At 36.2% G+C, this 16712-nt stretch overlaps 1 protein-coding gene across 1 annotated transcript; it reads right to left on the reverse strand.

Annotated features, from left to right (window-relative positions):
• Nucleotides 1–3242: 3242 nt before the first annotated feature.
• On the reverse strand, nt 3243–4199 carry LOC103729650 (olfactory receptor 5D18-like). The gene has a single exon (XM_008827717.1). It carries the CDS (start codon nt 4197–4199, stop codon nt 3243–3245), a length of 957 nt encoding a protein of 318 aa, XP_008825939.1.
• Between the last annotated feature and the right edge of the window lie 12513 nt (nt 4200–16712).

Raw genomic sequence — 16712 nt, forward strand, 5'->3', positions numbered from 1 at the left:
TAACAGAGATTTACAGAGCATTCCACCTTAGAGCTGACAACTATACATTCTTTTCTTCAGCATATGGGACATTCTCCATGACGGATCTTATGTCAAGAAAAAAAAAAAAAAAAAAAAAAAAAAAAAAAAAAAAAAAAAAAAGGAGAACCCGCAACACCCAGGAAAAAAAAAAAAAAAAAAAAAACCCAGCAAACAGCATCTGATTTGTGTCCCCTAAAGTCCTTCAGTGTGTGTCAATCCTCTAGGCCAACCAAGAGTCCCATCTCTGAAAGACAATGTCTTTCCCTGTCCCAGCAGCCATCAATTGCCAAAAGTTATAGTAAAGGATACTGCCGATGGGAAACAGGAATAATTAAGTGTACAGGACCATATCATGTACAGCCAATGTCTGGAATGTGGAAAGTGAATAATTGGCTTTGAATGTTTTACTTTTATGTCCTTCCATTACCAGTACATGATAACTCCATTCATACAAGCAGGTAAGGTCTCCATGGAGTTTCTAGCCATCACAGAATGTTAGGTTGGTGGTACGGGCCTTTAGTACTGCTCATGAGGTGACACAGAGGAAGGAATTATTTCATCTTTGCAAATTATATTTTGGAATATTCATCATCAACAGGCTTATCAGCTATGGCACTATTGACATTTTTCTCCAGAAAACAGACAATGTTTGGATGTGTGTGAGAACTGTCAAGTGCATTGTAGGGTGTTTAGCAACGTCACCACTAGATGACGGCACTACTGTCTTGTTCAGAAAACAAAAATGTCACCAGAGACTAACAAATGCCCCAGTGATCAAATTCATTCCAGGCAAGTAAACAATGTAGAGTACCAACAACTTAATTTTCCATTTTTGGCTCTTGAAAGAAAAGTGCTTTTGAAAATGACTCATTACTAGAGAAAACTCTTGTATATTTGGAGAGAACATTGCACAGTATGTATAATTGTGCTTACAATGGAATTTGTTAACAGACCAATGCTGCACATCTTTTTAAAAAAACTATTCATTAAAAATGTTGTGTGTATGAGCATTTTTTTTTCTGCATGTATGTAAGTGTGCCATGTGTGTCTAATGCCCACAGAGGCAAGAACAGCTGTCAGATCCCAAGGTACTGGAGTTACTGACATTTGGTAGCCACCATGTGGGTGCTGGGAGTCAAACCTGGGTCCTCTGCAAGAGTGACCAGCACTCCTAACCATTGAATCATATCTCCATCTCTGAATACTTCACATCTCTGATCTTAGTAGACAACTTGGAAAAATGGCCAATGATGGCCTATAGTCCAGAATGTCTTTGCTGCACAAATACCTTCCCCATGCCTCTGTAGCCAGATATTCTGAACAGGCATCAATAAGGAGTAGGTGTGAAAAATTTTTCCTTCTCTCTTTGCAGCTTTTATATGTCAAAGGCCACTATAGTGTCTCCCTAAAGAAAAATCAACTGTCATTTTAAACTGAATATCACAGGATATGTTTATTTTTAAAGTAAGTTTGTTTTTGTAGTTGACAATCTTAAACTTTTTTCATATTTTAAGTACATCTGTGGAAAGAATGTAAGAGTCAGAATCTATGGAACTGAGCAATGTCATCTTTAGGGCATGACATGGCCATTGCAATCATGAGCACACCAGCCGAGGGTGCTGGTACTGGCCTGCCCAAGATTGGGCTGGTCAACAGTCATAGAAGTCATAGAAAGGAACCGACTCAGAAACATACTCTACATACTGAACATTATTATTGGTAGAGTAAGGAGAAAAAGTCACTTTGCTCACTTGTGTATTCAAAGGTGACCCCACCAGGCTTCAAAGGAGAGCTCAAAACCCATATTCACACAGAGGTCCCTGGTTAAACTCAATTGGTCAGAAGACAAAACGTAAGTAATGAAATGGGAAAGGTGTTAATGAGGCCCTCTATTGAGTCAATGGATTTTAGGAGGGGGACAAGAAATTACTTCAGATGTGTTCCTTCAGCTGAGTCACCAGGTCCAACATATAGTTCAAAACCCACTATCTGGGATTAGAGAGATGGTCAGGAATTAAGAGCACTCTCTGCTCTTACAGAGGACCAGAATCAGTTCCTAGCACCCACATGGTGGCTAACAGTTGCCTGTAACTCCAGTTGCGGGGGATCCAATGCACTCCTTTGACTTCTATGGGCATTACATGTCACAGGTGCACTTAGATACATCCAAGGAATACACGAATACACATACAATAAAAATAATAAATTAAATTAAAAACACTCCTGTTTAAAATCAGTGGGTTATAATATAAACTGATTTTTTTAAATGCCTGTACATTTAATTAAGTCCTAAATATGATATTACACATAAACACAGAACACACAAAAGCAATATCATTTAGCACAACAAAATCTCTGTTGAATTTCCAACAGAATTTCATTCTTCTTGTAGGATTTTATTCATGTTATTTCCTCTTGAATAAAACTATGTGCTTAATAAGATCTATCTTCAAAAATGCAGTTCTTTCCCTTCTTGATGGTCAAGTACAAATGACTCTCTTAATTGGCTAATTTATTATTATAGTGTGCATATGATGCATATGGGGTAGTGTGCATGCATGCCATGGGTCCACATGGAGGTGAGTGAGGAACTTAATGGAATCAATTCTTTCCTTCCATCTTTACAGTCATTCTAGGGATCAAACTCAGCCCACTACTCAAGTCAACATGGCATACAATTTATCTAATGAGCCATCTCCCCAACCAATGACCCCTTTTAAAAAATTATTACCATCCATCATGCATTTGATATTTCCTTCTTTGAAGATTGTTAGGCAATTTGTATTTTCATTCATATACATATTTTTTACATGATACTTTGTATTTTGCAAGGAAAGAACTCTGCCTTACCTTCACAGATATTTCTACTTTTACAATGCATGTGTGATCTTTAACAATCTCATTTCTATCGGGAATCATGTATGAAGGGAGGCCTGCAGGAACATTGTTAAGTAATATAAGTTTTTCCTTCTAATATTTATGTTATCTTTTAATCTTCAAATGAGAGTATAAATTATATTAATTCAGTTTTTGAGATGAACTAAAATACAAGAGAATTTGTTCATGTATTTTTCCAGAAAAAAAGAGTACAGCGCACAGGCTATTCTTCTGAAAACAAAGTTCATTTCTGTTCAGTTGAAGAAATTAATGTCAGTAATTATAATGTTATCTTTGCGGTTAAATCATCAAGAACTCCTTTATTCATGTAGGAGTCAAATTTCTCAAGAAGAGGAAAATGGAAAAGATATTAATTTAATATTCTTTATCTTTCTGACTGTGTTTTTGACATCCTTGTTTCTCAGGCTGTATATGAGGGGATTCAGCATGGGGATCACCACTGTGTAAAACACAGAGGCCACTTTGAACATGAGCTTGGAATTCTTGGAGTTAGGCACACAATACAGGAACAGGATAGTGCCATAGAAGATGGTGATGGTGGTCATGTGGGAAGCACAGGTGGAGAAGGCCTTACGACGTCCGCTTGCTGAATGCATCTTGAGGATGGTTACAATGATGACTATATAAGACAGCAGGATCATGAGGAGTGTTGTGACAGAATTTGCAGTGGAAAGTGTGAATAGAAGAAGTTGGTTGATATGGGTGTCAGAGCATGAGAGGGCAAGCAGTGAGGAGAACTCACAGAAGAAATGATCGATTGTGTTGAAACCAACAAACGATAATTGTACAATGGAGCACGTCATTGTCAAAGAACATGTGAGCCCCCATGCATATGCTCCCACCACCAGAGTGATACAGAGCCTCTGGGACATAGCTACAGTGTAGAGCAGGGGGTTGCAAATGGCCACAAAGCGGTCATAAGCCATCGCTACTAATAAAATGGACTCTGTTACTACAAAGAGAGCAAAGAAAAAATATTGAACTATACACTCTGAAAATGAAATGGTTCTGTCATTTGCAAATAGGTTCACAAGTATCTTGGGAACAAAAGTGGAGGAGTAGCAGAAATCCACAAAGGAGAGGTGTCTGAGGAAGAAGTACATGGGGGTGTGCAGTTTGGGGTTAATTCTGATTATGAGGATCATGCCGATATTCCCCACCACGGTGATGCTGTAGACAGTGAGAAATATTAAGAAGAGGGGAACTTTCAGTTCTGGGTAATCTGAGAAGCCCAAGAGGATAAATACGGTCTTGCTGTTATTTCTTTCTGACAGAAACATGGCTTCTATTTTTCAGAATCTGAAGGTTTGTGCTAAGAAGAAATAGTACAGATCATTCATTAGAGTATTAGAAACCTCCTTTATTACCTCTGTGAAATGTTTCCTGGAGTATAAAGAAAATTACTCCTTCATCTGGTTTCTTAGTGTGCCAGAGAAGCTATGGGTCTCAAATTTTTAAAAATCTATAACTATTTTTAAATCATCTTAATAACAATACAACTGTTGAATTGAAAGTATATGTTCACCTGTAAGTTTTTAGTATTTACTACTTCAGAAAAGTGATATTTTATACTGTTATCTTCAGTTCTAAATATAATATAGTTACTTCTCAATGCAATTTCATAAATCATTAGTTTAATATAATAACTGATTTTCTTAACCCTGCAATCCCAAATATCTAAACACAATGTATGTCAAATATGTATGCATTGACAATCATGTATCTATCTATCTATCTATCTATCTATCTATCTATCTATTAGCTAGCTATCTATCATCTATCTATCATCTATCTATCATCTGTCTATCATCTATCTATCTATCTAGCTAGCTAGCTAGCTAGCTATCATCTATCTATCATCATCTATCTATCATCTGTCTATCATCTATCTATCCATCAATCTATCTATCATCTATCATCTATCTATCTATCTATCATCTATCTATCTATCTATCATCTATATCTATCATTTATCTATCTATCATCTATCTGGCTATCTAGCTATCTAGCTATCTCTATCATCATCTATCTATGTCTAATTGTGTGTATTTTTTACTTTGATATTTGAATTTAAAACTTTGTGAATCTCAACATGGAAATATTTCTCAAAATTAAATCTCATTTATTTTACAGAGGATATGCTTATCATTTTTCTATATTACCAAAAAAATAAAAAGTTTAAGATTATAAGGATTTTATAAATTATGGGGCTGAAAAAAATTACTCAGTTAGTAAAATGCCTCAGGGAATACATGCAGACATATATTTGATCCCAGGAACTCAGAATTTTAAAAAGTTGGGTGTGAGAGAATGAGCTTTTATTCCCTGCACTAGAGAAATAGATCCAAGTGGCCCCTTGGAACTCACTGGCTAGCCAGCCTAGCTTTCTTGATCTCTCCAAACAAGGTGAAAAGTGACTGAGGAGTAATCCATGAGGTTTTCCTGTGGCGTCCCCTCCCATATGCACATTGGTATGTGTCACCAAACTTGCTTGTACACATGCATGTGTGCACACGCACATGCACGCACTGGTACCCCCCCCACAGACACACACACACACACACACACACACACACACACAGACAGACAGACACAAACACACACAAAATCACAGAGACACATGAAAATGTTTGCTTTCTTATTCTTGTAGTGACCGGTTAGAAGTTACTCGCTAGAAACCAGAGAGACTGTTTTTTCCAATAATGTGGAAATACAGAGAAATCTACTTGACCACCTTTAATATCCTTATTCTTAAATTTCAAGGTGTCAACATTTCATACACCATATTCTCCTTTTTCCTCTTTGTCCATATATAGTTATAAGTACTGTTTCAATAACCATACTTTCATTATGGAGCAAAGTAGATTTTAAACTATCTGACATAATGGGACTGATAGCATAAGCACCACAGAACTAAACTAGAATGCTAGCATGCAGCATCAAGACACATCATTTGAAGAAAGATATGAAAGAACTGGTCAAGCATATGAATAAACTACATTAAAGAAAATATGATTTTGTTCAATGACACTATACATATATTCTGCCCAAGTTATTTTCCTTATAGAAGTTAATATCTTGAATATTTTTTGTAATCTTGAAGCAAACCTTTTAATAGTGAAGTCAAGATCTCTGATGATGGGGAGTGATATGCACATTCTTATATTTATAGTCTTAGCTTTGGAGACACAACCCTAGAGACTTCATTTTTCTGCTGCTTTTGAGACCACAGAATAAGCAATTATAATTAATCACTGCTATCTGATGCAATAGTTTAAAAATCATATATACATTGAGACCTAGAAATCATACATTTATGCTCTATTTTATGATATCCAATGTACATATAGAGTACTCAATGATAATATTAAGGTAACTGGAAATATAGCAATACATGCACTTTTTTGTTCTTAGTACTGGAAACACTCAAAACCTTCCCTAGTAATTATTAAAATAATTATTATCCGTGACACCTGCAATTACCATACTGTGCTAGAGAGCATTCGCTCTCCTCCCATTCAAGCCACCCCTGTTTTCATTAAAAACCCTTCTCTAAACCTGCTTACCCTTAGCTAGTACAAGAGCTGGTTATAATTTTTATTTTCCACAGCTTCAAGAAAGACTTTTTGTCTTCTGCACGTAGGAAACACATATAATATTTTTCTTATGACACTTTGCACATTTCAGTTACTGAAATGTCCCTCGCTTCTATCCATGGTCCTGCAAATGACAGAATTTCACACTTAACAGATAAATATCAGCATATATACATTTCTTTAAAATTTCTCAATTCATGAACACAGTTTCATTCCATTTTTTGACTAATGTGAACATTGCAGCAGTGTGTAAGTAAATTCAGAATAAATTGCAATTTATATGCACATCAGGAAATTATATTTGGATAGCATGGTACCACTATTCCTTCCTTCTTAGTGTCTCTCCATATTTTTTCTCTAAAGTCTTCCTTATTTTTCTTTTAAATCAACAGTCTATGAGTATCTCCTCATGAGTGAATTAATACTAACAGATGAAACTCTCTTAGCAGATATTTATAGATCATCATCTGCACGTTTTCCTCATCAATGCATTGAACTTCCCTCAGAACAAATATTGTAACCAGCAAAGCAAATCTAAATTCCAAATTAACACTAAAATCTTCTCTGGACATAGTGAGATAAAACAAGAAGTGCTCTGGCCATAGATATATAAAACAGGAAATCAGTAAATGATCCATCAAAAATTTTATAAGAAATAGAAACAAACAACATTCCTTGAGTGAGCAGTAGACAAATAAGAGATAACACTCTCATGAAACACATGAAAAAAAAAAAACTGAAATACACTACCACCTATGAGACATAGAAAAATCAGTGCTAATAAAAACTAACAAAATAAATTTTTACATTAAGAAAAAATATGTGAAATTATCTAACGAACTAAAAAATTTTGAAAGTGAGTAGTTAAAAAAGTATAAATAAAAGAGGAATGAAAATACACATTGAATAAGGTTTTGGTTTTGTAAAGAGTAAACCTAACTGGTGGTTAATGCAGAGACTCACAACTGGTAAATTGCAGAAAATAGGTGTCAGTGGAGTGCTCACCATCAATGGGACATCTATATAACCCTCCCCCAACAATGGAAGGCACAGGGATGATCTTGGAAAGGGGGCAGGGCTATTTTAAGAGACAGATGGGGGAAGACAAGAACAGAACATTTTCTTCTGTACGTGAAAGAACCACTCTACTCATGAGCCCACAGCACCCGTGGTTGCCTGTACTAGACCACAACATCAAGCCAGTCAACATTATAGCATGGAAGGATAAGGATTCATGTACCCCCAACACCAACATTATGGACATTTGATTGGCTTTGTGGGAGGGAGTGTCATTTTTCTTTAAGAGTTTGTCCCCTTGAACATTAACCAGGCTTCAGTGGATTGCTGCACATCAGTATATAGACAGCACTAATGAGACTCAAAGAGTTATTCCAAATATAAGACATGAAGTTTAGGGAGTCTGGGATGTGAGGTGGAAGTAAAAAAAATGTGGAGAAGTGTGGAGTGAACATGATCAAATTGTATTCTGCTCTGAAGGCCAAAAATGTCAAAAATATTTGGGAGCTCTTATCTCATCCCTAAAGATTTTAGGCTTACCTCTTCAGAGGGAGGAATGTTAGAGTAACAAATAGTACCATAAGTTTAACTGGTCAAGATTGTAAAACCCTTAGTCTATCTGTTGGAGGACCCATCTTTCTAGTCTTACTGGTCAATCACCTGGTGATAGAACCACCCTTAGGAACTTGTTATTCTAAATAGATGGGCGGAATACCTGGTGTAGGATTCCTGGAATCCTGCCTTGTAACACAGAATTCTGAAGAACTTCTGACCAGCCACAGTCATGTAGGTTTCTGTAAGTCTGTTTGCTTTCTGTTGTTTGAGTCTGTTCTTCACTTCTTTTATGTATGAGACTAAGAACCCTCTCAAGGACCCTCTTTCCCCTGTTTCAGTACAGGCCAAAACTGCAGACATAATGACATCTTACAGTAATTAAGAGACAAAATAGACCTACAATAATAGTATGTGAAGGTACTTTGCAGACAATGATAGACTGGTACTGCTCTTTCAAATATTCTGGAAAACAATCGTTTTGTACTCTTTTATGTTCAGAATGGAGCATAATCAGAAACCCTCAAAAATTAAATTAAATTAAAATTTAAAAATAGTTGCAGAAATCTGAACCTCGGGAAATGTTAGAAGGAAACATAGGCAATACCCTACAAGATAAGGTGTAGGAAAGGACTTTCTAAATAGACCATCAGTTGCTCAGTAGTTAAGATCAACAATCAAGAAGTGGGAACTCATTAAACTAAAATATTTCTGTATAGCAAAACAAATAAGATAGTAAAGAGGAAACTCACAGAGTAGAAGAAAATCTTCACAAGCTAACACATTGGACATGGGATTAATATCCTGAATACACAAAGAACTAAAATAACAACAACAACAACAAAAAACCAAGAACAGCCCACAAAGAAACAAGCAAACAGATGACCCAATAAAAGAATGGGCCAAGGACTTGATTAGAGAGTTCTCAAAACAAGAAATATAAATGACTATGAAACACCTTAAAAAGTGTTTAACACCCTTAGTAATTAGGGAAACGCAAATTAAAACCATTTTAAATTTCATCTTACCCCAGTCAGACTGACTATGATCAAGAGAAAAAAATGGTACCAAATGTCGGTGAAGATGTAGAGAAACTGGAAAACCCAATCAATGCTGTTGGGGTTGCAAACCCATCAACCACTATGGAAAGCAATGTGGAGTACTCTTTAAAAAACTAAAAATGGGATTGGAGAGATGTCTCAGCAGTTAGGAGCACAAACTGATCTTGCAGAGAACCTGAGTTCAATTCCCAGCACCCACAAGTCAGCTAACAACTGTCCATAACTCCAGTTCCAGGGGATTCAGTGCTCTCTTCTGACCTCCCTGGAAATTGCATGACATAAGTGCACTTACATACGTCCAGACGAAACACTCATACCCGTCAAAAAAAAGAAAGACAGAAAAAATACACTAGAAATTAATGTATCACATGATCCATTTATACCAATCCTTGGCATATAGCAAATGACTTATCCTACTGTAGAGATACCTGCACATTCAGATTTGTTGCTGCTCTTTTTACAGTAGCTGAGAAATAGAAACAACCTCAGTGACTTCAACTGATGAATGCATAATGAAAATGTGGTGTATTTATACAATGGAGTTCCATTCAGCAGTAAGGAAAGACAAAATCATGAAATTTGCAGGTAAATGTATGGTACTAGAAACTGCTGTACTATGTGAAGTAACACTGACTTAGGCAAACAAGTGACATATGTTCTCTCTCATTTGTGGATCTTAGCACCAAATTTGTATGTGTTGTTGCTAACATTCCTTCAGGGAAGAGCAGCATCTGCCCTCTCCTCCCATGGTCCCAAAGACAAAGCAAGGTACCATTTCACCAAACTGCAGTTTTGAAAACCAGAACATTTATTTGGGTTTGCTTGTAGAGCAAGAGCAGTGGGTGAATCCAAACCTGGGAAGAAGGCATCAGTCCATAGCTTGTCAGTTTTGCTTGCCAGGTGGAAGACAAGGGCATGAAACATATGTGATTGTATATCCTGATGTAACCCAAAACCCTAATGTTTCCTGTTTAACCCAAACCCCTGATGCTTTCTGTTTAACCCAGGAAAATGGAAAGGAACCAGGAGGTAAAGGGAAGGAAAGAGACTAAGAGAGGGAGATAGTAAGAAACAGATGTTACCAATGGAGACATGGAGAAAATTGCAGTATTCACGTCGGTAGAGGGAAGGATATACAAGGAACCATTGGGGTAAGTGGAGGAAGGCTCTCAAAAGAGACGGGATAATAGGACACAGGTATTATTAAGGTGGAAATGGGAGTACTTTAACTGAAAAGAGAAGAGGGAGGTTAGACGGGGGAAAGAGGAGAAATACATAAAATTTAGTTGATGTGATAAACCAAATGGAAATGTATTAGCTCAAAAACATACTGAAAATATACATACAATATCTGAACATAAGTTTAAGTGCATACCTGAAGGCTATATAATAAGAAGCACTGTGCCAGACAGGAGAAATCTCCCTTTGAGTTGTTGGTCAGGGTCATCCAAGAGACTCCTAAAATAACACAGGCTATTTCCACAGACTTTGATTACCTTGGGGAACTTGAAGGTAAGACTCCATTACTGAAGACAGGCCATATACTGAACAAAGGAAATTGGGTAATGGAGCTTGAACTGACATGGAAGCTTTCTTCTTGAAGACAAGCTTTCATAGCTCTAGAGGATACCATGTAAGCTGCTAAGGTAAACAAAATCAATCAATAGTTCAACCCCAAGTTTAAAGCCTACTAGCAACAACAATGATTGTCACAGCAAACCATAGTGGTGCAGTAGTGGCACTTTTATCTGGGAGTAATCAACAGCTATTTAATTGTATATAAAGCCAACTCAGTGGGAGAGAAATCATGTTTGGCATTGTAAACATAGACAAATACTCATAGTTGGAGAGACCATAAATTCTAGATAAAACCCTCTTATAACCCTAGACAAATGTAGTTTCTTAGAGTATGCTAAATATGGATCCTTATATTTAGACAAGTATACTATTAGTCACTCATCAAAGAAGCTTCTTTTGCAGCAGAGGGAGACTATTACAGAGTTCTACAACTGGTCACACACGGAGAATAAGTGCTTGATAGATGCCAAGGCCTATGTGACTCATTTACAGTAGAACCTCTATGCCTAAGGTTCATGGAACAAAGCAGAACGGGGACTAGAGAGAAGACTAATGCATCTCTCAACTCGCAGCAGTGAAGCTTCCTCATGAAGCAACATACAATGCACACAGAAGGACACAAGTGGACTATATGTAGTGAATAAGAGACTGCAGAAAGTTTGTCCCTGGATAGGATTCCTAGACCAACTTCACCCACCCATGACTCATGGACCATTGTGGAAGAGGGGTGAAAAGATTGTAAGGGACAGGGTTGGTGCATGATCATAATGAAACAGGGTTCCAGGCCTCTGTGAACTTGGTCATATGAAATTACAGCAATGGTGTCAATGTGAAGAAGACCCATTAAAATTCAGACAAAAGCCCAGCATAGAGATGAGGAAATGGGCAGCAGTCACCACCCTTAGCCAAAGAACTATTGGCCAATGATTTCTGTAGGATGAGGAACAGTTGCTCTTTAAGGGAGAGACCCTTGAAAGGTTGACTAGACTTCAGTGGATGAAATTGCCCTAAAAAAATTTTGTGTACATAATCTTGAACCCTATAGGCCTTAATATATATGACAGAAGGTGTGAAATCCAGTGGGTGGGACCAATGAGAGGTGAGAATGGGGAGGTGGTATAAAGATCAGTAGAGGAGTTCATATGAAATGCACAAAAGTTCAGTAAAAATTTGAAAAAGTGAAAAAATCCCAAAAGTCTCAGGTATAATAAAATATTGTACTAAAGGTGAATAAATCACATAAGACTTTCCAGAAAGTAAGGCAAACAAACAGGACCCAAATAAATAGCATCAGATACATAAAGGACACGCACAACTAGTACAGCCAGAGAAATTAAATTTGCTGAATCTAATTAACAAATATATTCCCCTCAAATTAGAAAACTTAAGAGAAATGGATAAACTCACTTCACACTCTTTGAGATAAAATGATATAGTTTTTAACTGTCATTAAAGAAAACATATATGATCTGCCATCACCAAGCACCAGTGAAGCAAGGACTTTTCAATTCACATAAATCAACAAATGGAGCACCATGTCAACAAAATGAAGATGAAAAGCACGTGATTTCCTCACTAGAAAAATAAAAGAAATTGCAAATAATTTAATGTTCCTTAGTACCGATGAAATCTTAAAATTATTAATGTAAAAGAAAGATACTTTAACACAGTAAAGTTCATATGAGAGAAGTATTCAGCAAACACGATACTTAGTGGGAAAAGCTATTCCTTCTAAGATCATCAAAAGGAAAGGACATCCATTGTCACCATTGTATAAGATTATAGGCTCTATACATTGCAGGGAAGCAAAAGACAGAAACAAATAGCATTCACATTTGAAGGGAGGATAGCCAGCCATCTCTGATTGGTGTCAAAAGTATTACTTGTAAGAAAACCTAGAAACTAAGTACACACACACACACACACACACACACACACACACACACACACCACATACACCCACAAAAGCACACACACACACACAAAAAAAAAAATCCAGTAAATGGATTGATTAGGCTGCAGGATTGAAAACTAGTTTGCCAAATCTGAACAAATTATAGTAGTAGTAATGAAATAGCTGAAGAAGATTTCAGGAAATACATTATTCATAATAGCTTATAATTAGTAAATAATAATAACCTATGTATAAATTTAATGCATTACTTGAATGACTTCCAACATTTTAAAACATTGGCAAGTGCAAAACGCTGATGAAAGAGATTTCAGAGGAGAGTAGCAAATGATCACATCCCCTGTTCATGGACTACTGCTTACTAAAGCTGAGATAATGGATTATATAAGCAGAGATGAAGAACCATCAAAAGTTAAACCTAAGCCCCCAAACTAAGGAAATATAAGGAAGCAGGTATTCATGCTTTGCAGCACTGGTCTGGCCGAAGATATTTTACTAGTTGACTCCAGAGGCAGGCATAACAAAAGAAAACATGGATAAATGTGGTTAAAATAAACTGAAAAGTGTCTTTAAAACAAAAAACAAATTCAACAGAGAAATAATGTAATGAAAGATGGTATTTTATATATATATAAAACAACAGCAAAATTAAACAAAAAACAAAACACCAGTTGTTTAAAAAAAATCACAAAAATGCCAGGCATGGTGGCTTAAGCCTTTAATACCAGAACTTGGGAGTCAGATGGATCTTTGCGAAATCCAGGCCAACCAGGGTCTACATAATGAGTTCCAAGCCTGCTGGGGTTACAGTGAGTTCCTGTCATGTAAAAGGAAAGAAAAAATGCACAAATGTAGAAACATTTATATTTCACAAAGGATAACATAAAATTGTTGGTTGATATATACGCAAACCAAAATCACATTGAAAATATTATCTCATTGTGTTTAGACTAGAATTTACTCAAAAAGGCCACAATCAACATGACTTGGAAAGCTTAAATATTAAGGAAAAATAATCAAACTGCTGATGGAATATAATTTAAGAGAACAAACATGGAAAATAGTATGAAGTTACCTTTAAATAACAGAAATCATGTTATGATATCATCTAGTGATATTGATTTAGAATGCTTACCAATTTAGGGCCAAAGAGGGTTAATCTTCAGAGAGAATACTTCTAAGAGAGTTCCAGTTCAATTGCTCTAAGCCCTGTGTCTGAAGTATGTTCAGCCTTCAGCAAGAATGTCTTAACTTCAAGTTCTAGGGTACAATGAATGCCTGTGAGAGTAACCTGTATTAACACACACACACACACATACACACACACACACACACACACACATACACACACACATTTATATATAAATGTGTATGCTATATGTTGAGTAGGCATTTGAACAAATTCATTAACTTATAGTTTTGTATACAACCTAAGCATATTTCCCTCCTTTCTCTCTCCCAGTATAATTCCTCCCATTCATTCCCCAGTTAAAGTATCCCACAATGTCCCCATTACTCCTTGATAACACTTGTCTTATGCAAATCCCCTCTTTTAAGGTCCTTCTTCCTCTTTACCTTCATGGTTCCTTTCCATTTTCTTAGCCTTTGCAATTACTTCAGTATGTATAAGTACATCTAAGGGTTTGGAGTTAAGATCTACAAATGAAAGAGAACATATGCCACTTGTTTTTCTGAGGTTAACTTCACTTAGTATAAGAATATTTAGTTCTATCCATTTACCTGCAAATTTCATGATTTCATTTTTCTTGGTGCAGTATTAGCACTTTTATTATGGGGAAAATCAGCAGCTATCTCATAGGACTTAATAATGCCCACTAAGTGGGAGAAAACTAGTGTGGTACCGTAAACATGGTACACATGGCTGCAGGTGGCATAGACCCTAGAGAAAAAAAAATACTATCAGCACATCCCTAGACCAACATAATTTCTTACTATATTCTAAATACCTATTATGATAATTACAGACAAGTGTATCTTTCACTACTCACCAAAGAAGTTTCTTTTTTCCAACAGGTGGAGATTATTATGAAGTTCCATAACCAGTCAAACACAGAGAATAAGTGGCTTTGAGGTGCCGATCACTAAAAGACACATCTACAATGCATTCTCTACAACTAAGCCTCAGCGACCATGACAAAACTGGAAGAACCAGAAAGAACATCAAGGCATCTCCCCCATTTCAACAGATAAGTTTCCTCAGAAAACAGAAGGTGATTAACCCTGAAAGTCATAATTGGCCAAATATAGAGATTAAGAGACTGCAGAGTGCTCATTCTTGAATAGGACACCTATATCAAACCTCTGCCTCCCAAAGCTCAAGGATCATTGTGGAAGAGGGGATAGAAGGATTGTAAGATCCAGAGGTGGTGGATGAACAAAAAGAATCATAGTTTTTCACCTGAGAAGTTACTCATATGAACTCACAGCAATGATGAAAGCATGCACAGAAACCAGGTAAACTCAAGCCAGACAAAACACCAGCATAGAAGTGGAGGAGTGAGTAAGAGGCCCAATCGTAGGTGAGGAACTGCTGGTAACCAAGAACTCCTGGGAGAGAGAAGGTCAGTTGTCTTAAAGGGTATGATGCTACGTAGGCTAACCAGGCTCCAGGGGCTTGGCCTTTCTGAACGAGACTTGAGGACAGAAATCTGACTCAACGGCCCATAATATATATGACAGAGTTCATAAAATCTGGCACAGGAGCTATAAGAAGGATGCAGATAGGAGGGAGGAGGGTCTAAATATGATAAAAAATATAGTATGAAATTCATAAAAATAATAAAATTGGAGAAAACAGGATTACTAATTAATATGATAAAATAATAGTGAAAATATGCAAATAGGTACTACAGATAACTCATTTCTTATTATTAACTAAAATATAATTATGTATAAATATAAAAATCAGTAAAATTGTTGATATTTCTATCTTTTAAAAAAATTTTGTGTGTATGAGTGTATTGCCTGCATGCGTGCAAGTACACCTGTGTTGTACAGTGCCATGGAGATCAGAAGAGGGTGTCACATTCCCCAGAACTGGAGTTATGGGTAGTTGTTAACCACTAATGTGGCTGCAGGGAATCAAATCCAATTCTTCTGCAAGAGCAGCCTGTGTTCTTAACCACTGACCCATCTCTCCAGTCCCAATTTTTTATATTTCTATATGTCCACTATATCAATGTGAAAATTTTTGGTCATTAAATGACCAACGATTACAGGCTTATGCAGTTTTTTCTTCAGGCACGTCTGTAGATTTCTGATACTTCTCAACCCTTGATTCTAAGGTGTTAGAAATCTAGTTGTCTACAAGAGATAAGTTCATTTCTATAATTTATATAACCTTAATGATAATAAAGTATATTCTATTTATTATTTTCAGTTATTTCAAATATTAAATTTTATCCAAGGAATATATTTTATTATTAAAAGTATACAGATTTCAGCATTAGTAAACTTTGTTATATAAGCTAAATATAAGAATTATCTATGCCATTCAGCATGTCCTGTGGTGAACTTTTACTTGCCATAATGTACTGTCGCCACTCTGTGGATGTGTGCAATCCCTTTCTGCAGAGTGATTATGCCATAGGCTCTCTGTGTCCTCACGCAGATGAAGTACATCTGTACGAGTCAGCATTTTTTGACATTATGGAATTCAATTCTTTTTTTGTGAGCACACATTTCTAACAGCTTAACTAACTCATACATATGTCCCCCTACAACTTCTTTCTTCATTTTCCCCTTTCAAAGAGATAACACTAAAGTTATTCATATATTTATATATATATGTAAATACATATAGACATATATGTAAAAATATATAAAGGCACATATATGAGCTTTACCAAATACTTAAAAATTGTAAGACATTCCACTAAGTACTTTTTTTTTCTCATGGCCTCTTTAAGGATATATGTTCTTGTAAAGCAGTACATCAATCTGCATGACCTTTAAAGAATATTAATAGATATTAAAGTTTGCTTAAATGAAAACTAATTTTGTTAATGCAGAGTTCTGAAAATATATCTTTGAACATTTGGCACACTACTCTAAACA

This window comes from Nannospalax galili, unplaced genomic scaffold, assembly GCF_000622305.1.
Source record: "Nannospalax galili isolate Female #2095 unplaced genomic scaffold, S.galili_v1.0 scaffold593, whole genome shotgun sequence".
NCBI lineage: Eukaryota > Metazoa > Chordata > Mammalia > Rodentia > Spalacidae > Nannospalax > Nannospalax galili.

Coding starts and splice junctions, on each gene's coding strand:
- LOC103729650 (XM_008827717.1), bottom strand. CDS start 4,199: ATGTTTCTGTCAGAAAGAAATAACAGCAAGACCGTATTTATCCTCTTG.